Source organism: Caretta caretta, chromosome 1 (assembly GCF_965140235.1).
Source record: "Caretta caretta isolate rCarCar2 chromosome 1, rCarCar1.hap1, whole genome shotgun sequence".
Lineage (NCBI taxonomy): Eukaryota > Metazoa > Chordata > Testudines > Cheloniidae > Caretta > Caretta caretta.
Window position 1 is genome coordinate 347,986,156 of NC_134206.1, and position 17,723 is coordinate 348,003,878.

The 17,723-nt window shown below is 49.2% G+C and overlaps 1 protein-coding gene across 1 annotated transcript in view; it reads left to right on the forward strand.

The window, feature by feature from the left end:
• LOC125636514 (collagen alpha-1(VII) chain-like) overlaps positions 1-17,723 on the forward strand; it is an 83,267-nt gene that overhangs the window by 44,954 nt on the left and 20,590 nt on the right. The window contains exons 13-24 of the mRNA XM_075126878.1: positions 2,543-2,689; positions 3,458-3,577; positions 5,446-5,604; positions 6,562-6,690; positions 7,825-7,974; positions 8,678-8,815; positions 11,784-11,930; positions 12,641-12,760; positions 14,376-14,522; positions 14,713-14,916; positions 16,045-16,184; positions 16,833-16,956. Of these exons, the coding sequence (XP_074982979.1) occupies positions 2,543-2,689; positions 3,458-3,577; positions 5,446-5,604; positions 6,562-6,690; positions 7,825-7,974; positions 8,678-8,815; positions 11,784-11,930; positions 12,641-12,760; positions 14,376-14,522; positions 14,713-14,916; positions 16,045-16,184; positions 16,833-16,956 (1,725 nt within the window). The remainder of the gene's footprint in view (positions 1-2,542; positions 2,690-3,457; positions 3,578-5,445; positions 5,605-6,561; positions 6,691-7,824; positions 7,975-8,677; positions 8,816-11,783; positions 11,931-12,640; positions 12,761-14,375; positions 14,523-14,712; positions 14,917-16,044; positions 16,185-16,832; positions 16,957-17,723) is intronic.

Genomic DNA, 17,723 nt, shown 5'->3' on the forward strand with positions numbered 1-17,723 from the left:
ACAAGGATACTACTGACACAGACAGGAAAATGAGGACATGGCACCCCCTAGTGGCTGAACTAAGAATAGCCACCGTTGGCTTTACGCATGCAAGAAGAATGAAAGATGCAGTAACTTTTAAGAGTAGCAGCCGTGTTAGTCTGTATTTGCAAAAAGAAAATTTGTACTTGTGGCACCTTAGAGACTAACCAATTTATTTGAGCATGAGCTTTCGTGAGCTACAGCTCACTTCATCGGATGCATACTGTGGAAAATACAGTGGGGAGATTTATATACATAGAGAACATGAAACAATGGGTGTTACCATACACACTGTAACGAGAGTGATCACTTCAGGTGAGATATTACCAGCAGGAGAGCAGGGGGGGGGAGGAGGGAGGGGAACGGACGACCCTTTTGTAGTGATAATCAAGGTGGGCCATTTCCAGCAGTTGACAAGAACGTCTGAGGAACCATAGTGGGGGAGGGGAGAATAAACATGGGGAAATAGTTTTACTTTGTGTAATGACCCATCCACTCCCAGTCTTTATTCAAGCCTAATTTAATGTTGTCCAGTTTGCAAATTAATTCCAATTCAGCAGTCTCTCGTTGGAGTCTGTTTTTGAAGTTTTTTTGTTGAAGAATTGCCACTTTTAGGTCTGTAATCGAGTGACCAGAGAGACTGAAGTGTTCTCCGACTGGTTTTTGAATGCTATAATTCTTGACATCTGATTTGTGTCCATTTATTCTTTTACGTAGAGACTGTCCAGTTTGACCAACGTACATGGCAGAGGGGCATTGCTGGCACATGATGGCATATATCACACTGGTAGATGTGCAGGTGAACGAGCCTCTGATAGTGTGGCTGATGTGATTAGGCCCTATGATGGTGTCCTCTGAATAGATATATGGACACAGTTGGCAACAGGCTTTGTTGCAAGGATAGGTTCCTGGGTTAGTGGTTCTGTTGTGTGGTGTGTGGTTGCTGGTGAGTATTTGCTTCAGGTTGGGGGGCTGCCTGTAGGCAAGGACAGGCCTGTCTCCCAAGATCTGTGAGAGTGATGGGTCGTCCTTCAGGATAGGTTGTAGATCCTTGATGATGCACTGGAGAGGTTTTAGTTGGGGCTGTATGTTATGGCCAGTGGTGTTCTGTTACTTTCTTTGTTGGGCCTGTTTTGTAGTAGGTGACTTCTGGGTACTCTTCTGGCTCTGTCAATCTCCTTCAGTAACTTTTAAGAGTCCTGGAAATGTGAGATTTGCCTATCTCCTTCCAGCCAGGACAGGAGTGTCCCCTGCAGATCAAATAACATTTTAGTCTGAGCATGCTTTGTGTTTTGTGATATTCCCTGGAGGAGAGGAGATGACCCTTTCCCATCCTTCCCAGAGCTCCACAGATATTCCCTGCCCTGCCCTGTACCCCCAACCTCAACTTCCTGCTTTGGGGTAGCCATCCGTCCAGCCAGAGGACTCCCTTGGGAGCCCATGGACAGCACTGCCACCAGCTGGGCCCCTTTTGAAGCAGACAGGTTTCCCCCCTTCTTCCAACAGGAGTGAAGCATGTTACCTGCCCAATCACACGCAGCTGTTTGTATTTTGTGGGTTTGGTTTATTCTCCTGTGCCATCGGGGCACCCTAATGACTGACTGGCCCCCAGGAAGTTTGTGGGTATCAAAGCTGCCATATTTCAGAGTAGCAGCCGTGTTAGTTTGTAACCGCAAAAAGAACAGGAGGACTTGTGGCACCTTAGAGACTAACAAATTTATTAGAGCATAAGCTTTCGTGGGCTACAGCCCACTTCATCGGATGCATAGAACAGAACATATAGTAAGAAGATAGATAGATAGATATACATACATACAGAGAAGGTGGAAGTTGACATATAAACTGTAAGAGGCTAATTAATTAAGATGAGCTATTATCAGCAGGAGAAAAAATCTTTTGTAGTGCTAATCAAGATGGCCCATTTAGACAAGAAGGTGTGAGGGAAATAGATGCAATATGTGTAATGACCCAGCCACTCCCAGTCATTGTTGTTGTTTTTATTTACAGTAGAGCCTGTAGGCCCCAAGCGAGATCAGGGCCCCATTGTGACAGGCCCGGGACATACAGCCCCTGCCCTGAAGAGCTGACAATCTACATGCGTGAGGCAGAAGAGAAATATGATCATCTCCATGTTACGGCTGGGAAACTGAGGCACAGAGCAACTGGCCTGCCCAGCCAGTGTAGAGCTGGGGGGAGAAATCTGCACCCCAGCTCCCTCATAAGGGGCAGGACCCAGGGAGGCTGTAGCAGGGGCTGGAATTGAACCTAGAACTTAAGTCCCCATCTGGTGCCTTCACCACAAGCCCAACCTTCCTCTTCTCTCTTCCCACCGGAGCTGACCACACATTAGGGTGGCCACCGATGGGTCTGACTGTTGGTCAGTGTGTGGCATTTAATTGGTGGTGTCCTGCATGCTGTATTCTGGGGGGTGTGGGAAAAGAAGGGGGGAACCAGTCACAGGTGAGTGTCCCTCGAGAGCTAGACTTGGGTGTATCCAGCTGTTGTCTCCTCTCCGGGGCAGGGGGCAGCGTTGAGACCGTGAACCTGGACGACACTTGTACTGACTACATGATCCCGGGGCTGCAGCCTGGGCTGGAATACACCGTCACTGTCAACCCCGTCTTTGGGGACGTGGAGGGGCCCGTGGTGAGCAGCAAGGCAACCACCTGTAAGTGCCCTGGGGTGGGCAAGTGGGAGGGGAAAGGCCTGGGAGGGCAAGTGGGTGAGATCATTCAGTTCAGATCAGCAAGAGCTCAGGCATGGAAGGAACAGGGACTGGGGATGGGGGGTGGCAAAGGAGGGTGGCAAAGGGGCTGAACAGGCAGCTGGGGATGTGGGGGTGGGAGAGGTTGAGTAGCGCTGCTGCCCAGAAGAGAGTTGAGGTACACGTACGGGGAAGGAAGCGTACAGGGTCACAGGACTCCCTTTGGGGACGCCTGGCCTAGGTTCCAGAGCAGGGGATGGGAAGCCAGGAAATGTGGGGGTCTAGCTCTGCCGCTGACTTGCTGGTGAACTGGGGGCAAGTCATTTTGTCTCTCTGTGCCTCAGTTTCCCTATCAGGAATACTGGGGGTGATGTTAGTTATCCTCCTTTATGGAGTACTGTGATAGTGCTGAGAGGCCACGGTGACGGGCCGCAGTGTAGATCTCTAAAACAGATGATCAGCCAGGCTGATCCCTGCATTGCTTGTACCCAGGTTGGCTCCCAGGTCTCCCGGTCACGCACAGCCACCTCCTAGCCAGTATCACCCGGGGCTGACAACCTCCCTCTGGTCTCTTATGCATAGAGCAGCCTGGTGCATTGTGGTCTTTCTTAGGTCCCTTAGGACCTGATCCAAGTCCCCCTGAATTCAGTGAGAGTCTTTCCACTCCTGTTGCATCCGTCAGACCCATAACCTGCCCCGCTTACCCACACTGCTCGGCTCTCTTTCTTAAAGTGGCGGCGAGCGCTGTGCAGACCCTGAAAGTGACCGACGTAACAATCAACTCTGCCCTGCTCGCCTGGAATTCAGTGGCTGGGGCCACTGGGTACAGAGTGGCTTGGGGCCCTACTCCAGGTAAGCCGGTGTTTCTTGAGCCCGTAGCGCGGGCAGGCCCCCTCCGCCCAGCATTCAATGCAGCGCCAAAGCTGGAACAGCGAGCACGTAAAATCAGGGAATGGCAGATGTCGAGGCAGCTCAGGCAGGGGTCACTTGTCCACGTTGCACAACCCTAGAGTTGCTAACTTTCGAATGGCACAAAACCGAACACCCTAGCCCCGCCCCCTCCCCGAGGCCCCGCCCCCCGCTCACTACATTCCCCCTCCCTTGGGGGCTCGCTCTCCCCCAACCTCACTCACTTTCACTCGGCTGGGGCAGGGAATTGGGGTGTGTGAGAGGGTGAGGGCTCCAGCTGGGGGTGTGGGCTCAGGTGTGGGGCTGGGGATGAGCGGTTTGGGGTGCAGGAGGGGGCTCTGGGTTGGGAGGGGTCTCAGGGCTGGAGGTTGGGGCACAAGCTTACCTTGGGCGGCTCTGGGTCAGCAGCGGTAAGGCAGGGTGCCAGCTTGTCCTGACGCCATGTTGCATGCACCCCGAAAGTGGCCAGCAGGTCCTATATTAGTAGATGGGGGGCAGCAGGCTCTGCGCTCTGCTCTCGCCCACTGCAGGCACCGCCTGCCAGCTCCCGGTTCCTGGCCAATGGGAGTGCGGAGCCGGTGCTTGGGCGGGGGCAGCACATGGAACCCTATGGCCCCCCTGCGCTAGAAGCTGGACCTGCTGGCTGCTTCTGGGGTGCAGCATGGTGCCAGGACAGGTAGGGACTAGCCTGCCTTTAACGTGCAGCACCATTGACCGGACCTTTAACGGTCTGGTTGATGGTGCTGACCGGGGCCACCAGGGTCCCTTTTCGAGCAGGTGTTCCGGTCAAAAACCGGATACCTGGTCACCCTACGACAACCCACGTGCAACGGGGCAGGGAGCTTTTTTCACTGCGGGCCCTTTGGGTCCAATTCTCAGTTCCATTAAGGGCCCATTTGGGTGCTCTGGCAGCAGAAAAGCTCTCTGAATATCCCTGCACTAAGGGCCTGTCCAGCCAGTGGCGAGCTGGCGGAAGAATTCTGCACACAATGCCCCTCACTCTCTGCCCCCAGCATAAAGAGCATGGCCAGAGTGCACTGTGCTAGGGCTCCCTAGCTCCCAGGACTCATAAGGGCCATGGGAAGCAGTGTACAGACTAGAGCAGCCCAGAGGCTGCACTGACTTACACTGAGGGGGTCAGGCCATGCCCTTGAGTTTAAGGGGCCACCTGAACCCTGCTGACCCTCTCCCTGCATCAGGCCTGGGAAAGAGTTAGCAGACAATCAGGCCCCATGAGCAGGGGCTTATGGAAAAGGCTTCCTGACCTTGTGGCTTTTCTCCCTTGAGAGGCTGTAAATTCTGCAGACCACCTGCAACTCCAACCCTGGCCTTCCTTACAGGGATACTGTCCACTGGACTCTTTCTGGAGGGTGGAAACTGACTAATTTTGGCAGGTTTCTGCTTCAAACAGCACCTTCTTTGTTGGTTCATTTGTTTCTTTTAATCCCTTTAAGGGAAAATCCCCCTGTACAAAAGTGTTTCGATTCTCTTGCTGATGTTTTGTAAAGGTTACCTTCAGTGAGAGCGAAACAAACGAAGCATTTGATTCTGCAAAGGCAGCGTGGTCTAACCCATTCGGTCTGGGCTTTCCTGTTGCTCCCTGGAGGCTGGATTGGTAGAAATCCAGGTCTTTGACTGGGTCTTTGAACTTCTCTGGCCTGCGTTATACAGGAGGACAGATTAGATGGTCAGAGTGGCCCCTTCTGGCCTTAATATTGATTAGCTTTACTCTCTGGCCCCCAGGCTTCCTCCCACCTGCTCCACTTGCCAACACGGTTTACTCTTCAGCTTCTTTTTCTTCCCCCCAAAAGAATTCTTCCACAAAGACCGACCGCGGCAGCTGGCTCTGAACAGCTCCACCACGGCCTACCAGCTCCGAAACCTGGCCCCCGACAGCGAGTATGTGATTTCCCTCTACGTGCTCTTTGGCTCGGCAGAGGGGCCTGGGATCACCGCCTCAGCCAGGACGTGTGAGTACACGCGTGGCGCGGAAGCGGTGCCTCTCCTTGCCCGGGGAGCTCAGGTACCCGGTATATACCGACAATACAGAGCGCACCAAAGGGCCCTGGAGACGCACGCTTAACTTCTTGTGATCTGAGCTTTTCATTCCAAAGCGTTATACGAACTAGCTGTATCCCCGCCTCTGGAATGCAGCCACCTCTGGGGTAGAACATGACAACTTTAACCTCACAGAGCAGCATTACACCACAGTCTGGGACACAAATGGAGGAAAAATATTATAGCTAACTGAAATGCAGGGGCAATTGCCAGTACATGCCAGTGTTGGAATTTGACTCTGGGGTAAAACCCGTTCTCCTGTGAAAAGAGTGACGGGATTGTTAGAGATCAAGAATGCCAGGACTTTTGTTTTATATTTCTTCCAAAAGGCAACAGCACCTAAAGCAGTACAGAGCCTCTTAATGCCCTGGCGGGGCATTGGACTCAGTACTTTGCAGCCACTGAGCCACCAGTAATACTCCCTGCAGTAACCCAGGCTTCCTTTGGCTGTCTCCCAGCCAGCTGCTGACCCAACTTAATCTGATGAAGCTTGTGTGATCAGAAGGGATGACAGAATAAGATGATCTGCACCCATGGCTTGGCAGACTCCTGACATCAGTCAAAGGCTACGAGCCACCCCCTCAGCTGGTGTGTCTCGGCGGGGTTCCAGTGAAGGCAATGGAGCTACGCTGATTTACACCAGCTGAGGATCTGCCCCATGATTTCACAAGAAGAATAGCAGCGGGACTGCATCCCTGGCTGACCTACAGCAGCTCAAAGATAAGATTGCCACCATGTCCTTTGAAAGTCACTGTTCCCTAAAAGTCACTCCCCCCAGTGCTGTTAGCAGTGAGAACCCTGAGAGGCGCTGGCGTTTATTGAGCACATTACTAATCAAGACATCAGCTAACGTCACTTTCCCCTGGCAGCGCCGCTTGGCTACGTGTCCAATTTCAAGGTAACTTCCTACACGAGCACATCCATCTCCCTTGCATGGAGGGCCACCGCTGCAGCCACCGGATACCGAATCTCCTGGAGCCCAGGGGGAGCGGGCAGAGGTGAGTGCAGATCGGTCGCCATGGTTTGCTTAGGTTATACACAGAAGGGTGACAAGGACGTTCAAGCTGGCGATGCAGGTTGTCTGCCCATGTGGAATATTGCCTGGCTACAGGAGATTGCTTTATTCTAGTTCTCTGGGCCTGCAGGGCCAATATCTGCGGAGCTAATGCTCCGAATTGCCGGTGATGGGTGTGAAAAAGCAGGCTGTGTGTGTTACTGTCAGAAGGGTTTGAACCTTCAGCCCTCAGTGCTAAAAGCATAAGCATCCACCAGCTGATCTGAAGGAAAGAGACCCCTAGAATTTAGCGATAGCTCTGGGGTTCTCAAACTGGGGGTCGGGACCCCTCAGGGGGTCACGAGGTTATTACATGGGAGGTCGCAAGCTGTCAGCCTCCACCCCAAACCCCGCTTTGCCATCAGCATTTATAATGGTGTTAAATATATTAAAAAGTGTTTTTAATTTATAAGGGGGGAGGGTCTCACTCAGAGGCTTGCTATGTGAAAGGGGTCGCCCGTACAAAAGTTTGAGAACCACTGCTATAGCTGACTCATTAATCTCGTGCATGGACCAGCCACTAGAGGGGAACAAAGATCCACATGCGCCAAATGTAGTTTACATGAGCTTCCGTTTTTGGCCACCAGAGTAGCTGTGATTTGTGAGTATGTCAGGGATTGCGGTCTTGTCTTAATTGGTTTGAGAAATCTTTGGGCCATCGTCTCTTACTCTATTCGTAGAGGAATCAAGTGTTGTCCTCAAGGAATCCCGTTCATTCCAGGGGGTATTCCCCAGTGGAGATTTTGACTGGTTTCCAGACCATTTATGTCACTGATGACTTCTGTGCCTGGTGCCAGTCCGAGGCCAAGGGGAATGCGGCTACAGGGTATGAGGACTAGCTGCCAGGGAACCTTTCCTCATTCAGCCTCCATCTGCCTTTGTTCAGTTGAATCCCTTCCCTCCTACTTCTCATCCTTTATGCCTCTCTAAATGACTCGCTTCCCCCCACAACTTTGTGTTTACACCCTTCCCCAGAGAGCCTCGGAAATAATACTACTGGGAGGAAAAGCAGTACCCTTTGGAGAAGATCCACTGTTCTTGGTGAATTATATGCACTGTGGTGTCCTTGTCCTTTCAGGAAGAGGAGTTGCCAAGAGCCAGTACCTGGGCAGCAGGGGACTTGCTTATCACATTGACCATTTGCTGCCTAATACCCACTATACACTTGGTGTTCGTGCTATGTTCAACAAGTCCGAGGGACCAGAAGTGACTCTCACGCACCGTACCGGTGAGTTCTGCTGTAACGACCCCATCTTGCATGGGACATCAGGGTTTGAACCTACCACCTTCAGCAGAGACCTTTGCCACTTGAACTAAAGGAGCAGCCCTGTTAACTTGCAGCAGTAGTAGACTGTTATCCTTGAGCGGAATGCAACACACATTCTACCTGCATAAATGAATTTAGCACTTTGGGAACACTCAGTAACGTTATACTTGGGGACTCAAATCTTTCGGTCTCTCTCTCTTGTCCAGCTCAGTTCAGCAGGAGGCCCTGTTGTTCCTTATGGGAGCTGGAAACACCACCCAGCCCAACTAAACACCACCCAGCCTCCCCCATGCCCAGCCCAACAGCCAGAGTTAGGCCAAAGCGTTACAGCTCTCAGCACATTCAACTGTTGTGTGCCAGAGGCAGTGAACGGCAGGACTGAGGCGCTCCAATACCCGAGGCCCCTGCAATGGCAGGCATTAAGTGAGGTATGCCCAGAGGGTATATACCTAATGCTTCTGGTGAGGATCCTGTGAGATCAGGGATGTAGCCCTGGGCGTACCATGGGCTAGACTCTGATATTCTGACTCACAATGGGTAGCAGCGTTCTCCAGGCATAGAACCACGGATGTCAGCAGGCTTAGTCGTGGAGTGGGGTGTCATTCAGTGGCCGGAAAGGTATCGGAATCTGACTCAGGTCTCTGTATTTCATTCATTTTTGCAGCCTCGCTCGCAGACTCAAACCCCATCCAGACCGTCCGGGATTTGCGGATCGTTGACATTGGAGTAAACAGCTTGAAGGTCTCCTGGAAAAGGACTCCGGGCGTAACGCACTATAAGATATCCTGGGTCCCATTCAGTGGTAGGCATCCTACTCCACCGGCCACGTAAAGTACTGTGAGAGAGCGCTGGAGGTCCCTAATACTCTGGAAGTGACTCTCATCTCAGTGTCCCCCGCCTCTTCCCACGGGTGTTCAAGGACAGATTATAAACTGGCAGAGTGGGGACAATGCTTTTAAGAAATTTGGGGTCCTCACCCAGGCTCGTAAGAGTGGGCTGGACCCCTGGTGTGGGGAGTCTTTTGTTCTTCTCTTGTGCTCGTGGTAACTTGGTTTGATTTCCAGCTACAACCATTGTCCCTGGAGGAAAAGCTCCTCTTGGCTGCACCTGCTTTTTTGGCTTCTGCTCAGTTATTCCACCAGCTCACAAGTATGTTTGTGTGTTGCTGGGTGTGTGGGCATGCTAGGCCTGGATGGGTGTTTTCAATCATGGAAGAGGCCCCAGAAGGATCCTGCCCTTTCTCCCTTTCACTGCTGCTTGGCACAGGCTTTGGAGGGGAGGATTAATATTCAAAATTATCTGGACAAACTGGAGAAATGGTCTGAAGTAAATACGATGAAATTCAATTAGGACAAATGCAAAGTACTTCACTTAGGAAGGAACAATCAATTGCATACATACAAAATGGGCAATGACTGCCTAGGAAGGAGGACTGCGGAAAGGGATCTGGGGGTCACAGTGGACCACAAGTTAAATATGAGTCAACAGTGTAACACTGTTGCAAAAAACCCAAACTCCATTCTGGGATGTATTAGCAGGAGTGTTGTAAGCAAGAGACAAGCAATAATTCTTCCGCTCTACTCCGCGCTGATTAGGCCTCAACTGGAGTATTGTGTCCAGTTCTGGGCTCCACATTTCCGAAAAGATGTAGACAAATTGGAGAAAGTCCAGAGATTAAACGATTAAAGGTCTAGAAAACATGCCCTGTCAGGGAAGATTGAAAACATTGGGTTTGTTTAATCTGGAGAAGAAAAGACTGAGAGGGGACATGATACCAGTTTTCAAGTACATAAAAGGTTGTTACAAGGAGGAGGGAGGAAAATTATTCTTCTTAACCTCTGAGGGCAGGACAAGAAGCAATGGGCTTAAATTGCAGCAAGGGAGGTTTAGGTTGGACATTAGGAAAAACTTCCTAATTGTCAGGGTGGTTAAGCACTGGGATAAATTGCCTAGGGAGGTCATGGAATCTCCCTCATTGAAGATTTTTAAGAGCAGGTTAGACAAACATCTGTCGGGGCTATTCTAGATAAGACTTAGTCCTGCCATGAGTGCAGGGGACTGGACTAGATGACCCCTCCAGGTCCCTTCCAGTCCTATGATTCTATAATCCAGGCTGCAAACCCAGTGGATGTTCAGGAGGCCGCACATCTGCAAAGCACAATCCCTGAAGCTTGATGCTCAGTCCTTCTGACTGGGAGGAGCCAGCCACGGCTAGCTCGAGTATGTCACCCTTGCTCCTGAGACAGCCGTGGAATCAGGGAGAGACATAAGGTATTTCTCCCTCTCTTTGCAATCTAGTCTTGCCAGATGGGAGGAGTGAGAGCTCCCGGCTCTGCACGCAACCTTCTCCGCTCTCCTCAGTGCACCCTCCTGGTCCCAGTCCAGTCTACACACCTCCACCGCCAATCAATGAGTGGCCAAGCAGGCCATAGGAGTAGCTCCCTGCACCATGCCATCTCTCCTGGGCCAGTCCCCAGGACTGGCAGCCTCTCCAGGGTCTATCTCCCATTCTAAGGGTATGTCTACACTGCAGTCACGGGGCGTAATTGCTGCTTGTGTGGACGTGCCTGTGCTCGCTTCAATCCAGCTCAGGTACCCGAACAGTGAAGCCATGTCAGCACCCATTAGCCATGCCAGGAATTTCCTAAGGTTCTTGATGGGCTTATACAGCCCGCACTAAACCATGCACTGCCATCGCTTCGCTGCTCAGGTACCGGAGCTAGCTAGACTAAAGCTAGCTTGGAATGTCTAGGATACACCCTTGGAGGTGCTGGCAGGTGGGAGACCTCCATCAGCTGCTGCTGTTTTGCGCAAGTTGCAATTCCTGGCATGCAGGAAGTGAATGCAGGAGAAGAACTAAGGTAACAATGATCTCTTTTAACGTGAAGAGCTGGTTGAAAACTGAGCAATAAGCTTTGCAGAAACAATTCTAGAACCTTTGCGTTGCATTTTTCCAAATTATGATTGAAATTTTCTGTGTAACCGAGTATGAGCTTTACAAGCGTTTGGCCTGTTCAGACCCATCTTGGGATTTATTTAAGCAATTGTTTTAAAAACATAAAAAGAAATTAACTTCTGCACATGCCTCATTTTAAAAGCAGAAGATGATCCATGACCTTTATGGGTAAAATCGCCACGAAAAGTTTCAAGCAACGATTTTTCATAAAAAGTTCCCAATGTAGGAAAAAGGGAATTTTTTGGATGCAAAAAATTGCCATCTTTTTTTCCAGTGAAAGCCCAGCTTTCTGATTTCTCAGGAGCCTCCCAACTCTTGACAATTTTGTGCAGTGTTGAAAATAACAACCTCCACATTAAACAGGAAGAGCCTTAAGGGCTCTCTTTACCAGCTAGTACACCCACATATTGGTAAGGAGGGGCAAACTAAGGGAGTATGGGAAAAGCACAGCTGCCCCCTGTCTGCTAACGAGAGAACTCCCGCATTGCCCCTTGATTTGGACCAGCTCTGTCCATATTCTTTGGCTGTGTGGTCCAGTAGATAGAACATTGGACTGGGAGCCATGAGTCTGGGTTCTATTCCCAGCTGTCCCACTGATACATTATGTGACCTTGTGCAAGTCCCTTAAGCTCACTCTGCCTCAGCTTCTCCAGCTGTAAAATGGGGATAATAACACTCATTCTCCTTTGCCAAGTGTTTTGAGATCTGTGGATGAAAAGGACTGTAAAAATAATGCTCGCTACAGGAAGCATTGTTACTTTCTCCTGTCATTATCACAAACTGTTCTGTTTTTTTTATTGTTGTTATTAATTAGGTGGCTTGGAAACCTCACGGATTGTTCCAGCAGAGATCATATTTTTCACAATTACTAAGCTGCAGGAAAGCACAACGTACACCATCCGTGTGTCTTCAATGATCCAGGAACGGGAGGGAAGCCCAGTGCTTCTCAGTGCCAAAACATGTCAGTACCGAGGAGACGTGGGCAGACACCAGTATATAGTGTCACCATTGCAACTGGGAAGTAGATCTGTTCAGGCTGACGCTTCTGTGCTCATCTCAAAGTATCAAGAGTTTGGGATCAGTTCAAAGAAACAACCTAAAGCATAGGGATCATAGCTACAGCTCGAATAAATCGGCATAGCTCCATTGGTTTGGGGACAGCAACATTGATCTCCACGAGCTAAGGATCTGGCAGTTGCTGACTCGGATTTATGGAAGTTCTGTACCATGCTGTAATCATTCCCTCTGTTCCTACATACGCTGCTAGTGAGGCAGGCTGAATGTCAGTATCACAGCTGGCACATGGAGAGGATCCGAGAGCTGATAACCAGCTGGCAGGAATTTCCCACCCACGTGCGGCCTGGCACAATTGGCCAGGAGCAGTCTGGATATTTTGGATCTTTCTCTGAAGTATTTAGCAGAGGCCTCCCAGAGACAAGATACCAAACTCAACAGGCCAGCCATCTGTTTTGTTTCTGTAATGCCTATCTGGAATTTTTGCCATTGATTTCAGTGGGCCCAGGATTCCACCCTTGTATAATGTGTGAAATTTTGGCCCTGTGAAATTCAAAGTAGATTCTCCCTCTCGAGCTCTTTTGGCTCATGCCATCGATTTAAGCCTTTACACAGTAGCAAACGATCATTGTTTCTTTTCTCTTCCCTTTTAAATAGTGGGTTATCCTAAAGTGACTCAGTTTGCAGTTCAGGAGAGCACGGAAAGCAGCATTTTACTGAGCTGGACGGGCGTTCCTGGGGCCTCTGCATATTTATTAACATGGCGCCTGGCATCAGGTAACGGCTCTTAGGTGTCATTGATGAATGGCTGTGGGTAAGGAAAGCTAATGTAAGGAAAGAAGAAGAGAATGTGAGTTGGGGAGAGTTGTAGAGTGGGCTCCTTATCTGTCTCCTAAAGATCTCGGGAAGGTCCATATTGCCACAATATCACATCTTCACTATTCTTTGGTTCCCCTTGCTCAGACAGTTATTAGTTCACGACAACATAGGAATTGCCAGACCGGATCTGCCCTAAGGTCCATTTAATCCAGTGTCCTGTCTCTGACAGTGGCAGGAGTGCTCCAGAGGAAGGTGCACGGAACCCCATCATGGATTAAACCACCTACAGAGGAAGTGTCTTCCTAACCCCAGACAATCAGTGGCTGGATTAGGGGCTGAAGCATCAAGCTTTACATCCCTGATCTTTTTCTAATCCAATTTAATCCCACTGTGGATGTTCTCATTGTCCATATAAATGCTTGATCCTTCTTTTGAATCCTGCTCCGCTCTTTCCCTCTTACGTCATTCATTTCCCTCCAAGAAATAAGAGTCTTGTCTAGTAGTGAGAGCAAAGGACTGGGACTTTGGGCTCTCCCCACAATGCCACTCTTCCTGTGCCACTTTGGATGACTCATCTCTGGGCCTCAGTTTCCTAATAAATCCTGGAAGGAATGGTACCTTCCCTACAAGGGTGTTGGGAGACTTAATTGGTCTAAAATTTGTACAGTGCATTGAGATCCTTGTGTGGAAGATGCTGTAGACATGGAAGGTGCTGTAGACATGAAAGTTTCTGAGTACCCCCATCTCCCACTGCCCTCAGTGTTCAAGCAGTAACATGACGGTATTGATGATAGAACTGCCTTGAACTAACACCTCTGACACGCCCTCTCCTAACTGCCTCTAAAACTTCCCTTTTTGCCAAACTTTGTGGCTATAATTACAATGTAGGGTGCTCCAGACAGGGTCTGTCTGTGGTTACAATGAGTTTCTTTGTCTCTATATTAACATCAATAAATTTAGGCTTGAAATTAGACGAAGGTTTCTAACCATCAGAGGAGTGAAGTTCTGGAACAGCCTTCCACAGGGAGCATAGGGGCAAAAAAACAAACTTGTTTTAAGACTGAGCTTGATAAGTTTATGGTGGGGATGGTATGAAGGGATTGCCTACAATGGCATGTTGCCCATATGTGACTGCTATGAGTAAATATCTCCAATGGTTGAGGGATGGGACACTAGATGGGAGGGCCCTGAGTTACTACAGAGAATTCTTTCCCCGGTGTCTGGCTGGTGAGTTGCTCACATGTTCAGGGTCTAACAGACTGCCATATTTGGGGTCAGGAAAGAATTTCCCCCCAACCCGGTCAGATTGACAGAGACCCTGCGGGGTTTCTCCTTACACTGCAGTGTGGGGCATGGATCCCTTGCTGGTTTGAATTAGAGTAAATGGTGGATTCTCTGTAACTTTAAGTCATCAAATCACAGTTTGAGGACTTCAGTAAGTCAGTCAGAGTTTATGGGCCTACTACAGGAGTGGATTCTGTGATGTGCAGAAGGTCAGACTAGATGATCATGATGGTCCCTCCTGGCCTTAAAGTCTATGAGTAACGTACCCTCTTTCCTTTCTTTTTTCCAGCGTCTGATCTTTCCACTGAACTGTTGGGAGCAGCTTCTAGATCATATCGAGTTGCAAACCTGAAGCCAAGAGGGATGTACTCTTTTTCAATAAGACCGCTCTTCGGAGAGACGGAGGGGCCAGAGGTGGCGCTTACTGAGCGGATAGGTATGAGAAACGGGGCCTTGTGTTGCAATTCCTGCTGGTGTCTTTCCTGTCACCACTAGCTCATGAGATGGTTCTTGGCATGGCGTGTTCCCATGCAATCCCGATGCCTTTCAGGGCTAGCTGTGTTCTTGCTATGAACTAGTTATGCGATGGATGCAGTTCCCCTCCTTTGTTTGTTTGTTTTTTACAGTGGGATCTCGAGGGAATCCTTCCACTCCTGCTCCTACCGTTACTTCTTTACCACCTGCCACTACGAGAGCCTGGTCCGGGGGTTCTAGCAGCGCAAGGGCCACTCCTCTTCCATCAGCCACCACCATGACATTAAGAATGACCCCAGCAACCACAGTTGTGACAACTAAAGCGTCGCCACCATTGACCACTCTCTCTGGGCCAAGTGAGTTTCAATCCACATGGGATTCAGTGCTGACGAATTGGTGCATTATAACCTCTTGGATGCTGTGGTCTCCTCTGATCACGAGCTAAAACTGGGTTGCGCTGGGTGAATACTTGGCGGGAAAACCCGAGATCAAAAACAGGTGCTGCAGGAGGCATGTTGGCGATCATAGAATGATAGAATTGTAGGACTGCAAAGGGCCCTGAGAGGTCTTCTGGTCCAGTCCCCTGCACTCATGGCAGGACTAAGTCTTATCTAGAATAGCCCCGACAGGTGTTTGTCTAACCTGCTCTTAAAAACCTTCAATGAGGGAGATTCCACAACCTCCCTAGGCAATTTATCCCAGTGCTTAACCCCCCTGACAGTTAGGAAGTTTTTCCTGATGTCCAACCTAAACCTCCCTTGCTGCAATTTAAGCCCATTGCTTCTTGTCCTATCCTCAGCAGTTAAGGAGAATAATTTTCCTCCCTCCTCCTTGTAATAACCTTTTATGTACTTGAAAACTGTTATCATGCCCCTCTCCCCCAGTCTTCTCTTCTTCAGACTAAACAAACCCAATTTTTTCAATCTTCCCTCATAGGTCATGTTTTCTAGACCTTTAATCATTTTTGTTGCTCTTCTCTGGACTTTTTCCAATTTGTACACATCTTTCATGAAATGTGGCACCCAGAACTGGACACAATACTCCAGCTGAGGCCTAAGCAGCGCAGTCCAGAAGGTGGAGCTCTTTCCTCTCTGTCAGCAGGTGAAAGAGCCAAGAGATGTTAGATAATCGCACCTGTTATAATCGTAATAATACTGAGACCACTGCTCTGAAACAGATTGATGAGCCATTGTGTCTAACGTCCTGTCTCTGATGGTGACCAGTGTCTAATACATAAAGAAGAGGCATAAAATGCATGTAAGAGCATTGAGTTTTGTGCAGCGTCATCCCATGGGGGTGAATGTATTATATCTTGTTCACTCAACACACCCTTGAAACCACAAGGTGTGATTGTGTCTCGGACTGTTCTCCCATAAAGAAGAATAGTCCAGCCTTTTATGACAAATCCCGTCCAATATGAGACAGATTGGAGACCCCAGGCCTTCCTGTCTGTGATTTACGAACATTCTACCTTCCCTTCGCAGTCTGTGGCAAGTTCAAAGCGGACATCGCATTCCTGGTGGACGAGTCCTCAAGCATTGGCCAGAGCAATTTCAATAAAGTGAAGGAGTTCCTCTACCGGATCGTCTCCTATTTCCCCAGAATTGGGCCCGAGGGAACACAGGCAAGAGACCATTATTCTATCTATCTATTGTAGGTACCTTTCTTCTTTTTATTCATCCTCACAACAACCCTGTGAGTTAAGGGAACGCTGTGAATCTTAAAGAGGCTAAATGACGTGCCTGAGGTCACATAGGAAGTCTGTGGCAGAGAAGGTAATTAAGCCCAGCTCTCCCAAGCCTGAGACTAGCATCCTAACTATTGGGCCAGCCTTCCTCTTGGGCCCCAGCTGGACATTCCCTGTTTTATGCCATTTTCTAGCAGTTTCCCCAAACCCCACCCGCACTAAAAAAGATGATCTCCACGCTATTGAAACCTTGCATTTCAGTGTGCTCACTTTGGGCCTAAGCCAGCGCCCAATGAAGTCCATGGAAAGACTCCTACTGGCTGCCATAGGCTTTGGTACGGGTTCTTTGTTTGTAATGATGCCCTTTGCACATATGATATCTGAATTGGACCTTCAGGCTAAGGCTCCATGTTGCTTTCTTTCACTTGACTAAGGAAGGTGGAGTTCCATGTTCTCATTGCCTGCAGACCATTAATAGCATCCCCCTCCCATGATCATTGCCTTTTACTCGTGTGCTTATATCCATGACCCCTGCTCCTTAGCTCCATCCTGCCACCTTTATCGGCCTCACGTGCTCTTTGGCAGATCGCTGTAGCTCAGTACAGCGAAGAGCCCAGGACTGAATTCCACTTTAACCAGCACAACGATCGCAATGGAGCTCTCAGAGCCCTCAAGGAGCTGCAGTACACTGGAGGCAATACAAAGACAGGTGCGTACCGTGTATGCATGTCAGTGTTTGCAGGCCACATACATTACAGCTAGAAATATGGGCCCAAGTCACCAAGTCTTGATCTGCATTTGGCTCTCACCTTGCCCAGCAGTCAGGTGGTGTGGTTTTGCTTTCGAGTTTTGAATCAGTCTGTTCTAGAGGTTGATTGGCTGCTTGTGAAGTTAAGATCTAAACTTCTTTAAAGTTTGCATTGGGGTGAGTCTAGAGTTTTGGTTTGGACCCATTTTTAATAATTGCCTGGCCATCTATTCTGGTTCTTTCATCATCATTCTAGTTTTTTGTCTGACCTTCTCTTTATAATTTTATATCCCATCACCCTCCTTAATTTAGTTTTTATACCTAACATGGAGCCCTAACCGTAAGGTTACCTATCGACTGGGAATATTTTAAAGAGTGCTTTTAACTCTAAAACATAGCCTTGATCCTAATGCTAATCCTACTAGTCTTACATGCAAGAATTCTCAGCGTTGAGTTTTATGGTTCAGCACCAGATTCTGTTTCCTTGGGATTTATTTAGATCACCGGGTCTGGTCCCTTTCGATGCATGTCTATAACTCTCAGTGATATTATTTATGTGTGCACATTAGGTAGGACTTTCAGAAGCTCTTAGTGCTGACCTAGCTCTGCTCCCACGGAAGTCAATGGGGGTTTTTACCGTTGACCTCAATGGAAAGAGAGGCAGGCCAATTCAGTGTTTTGGAAAACCCCTCCTGTCGGGGATAAAATTATTTACACATCCCTCACCT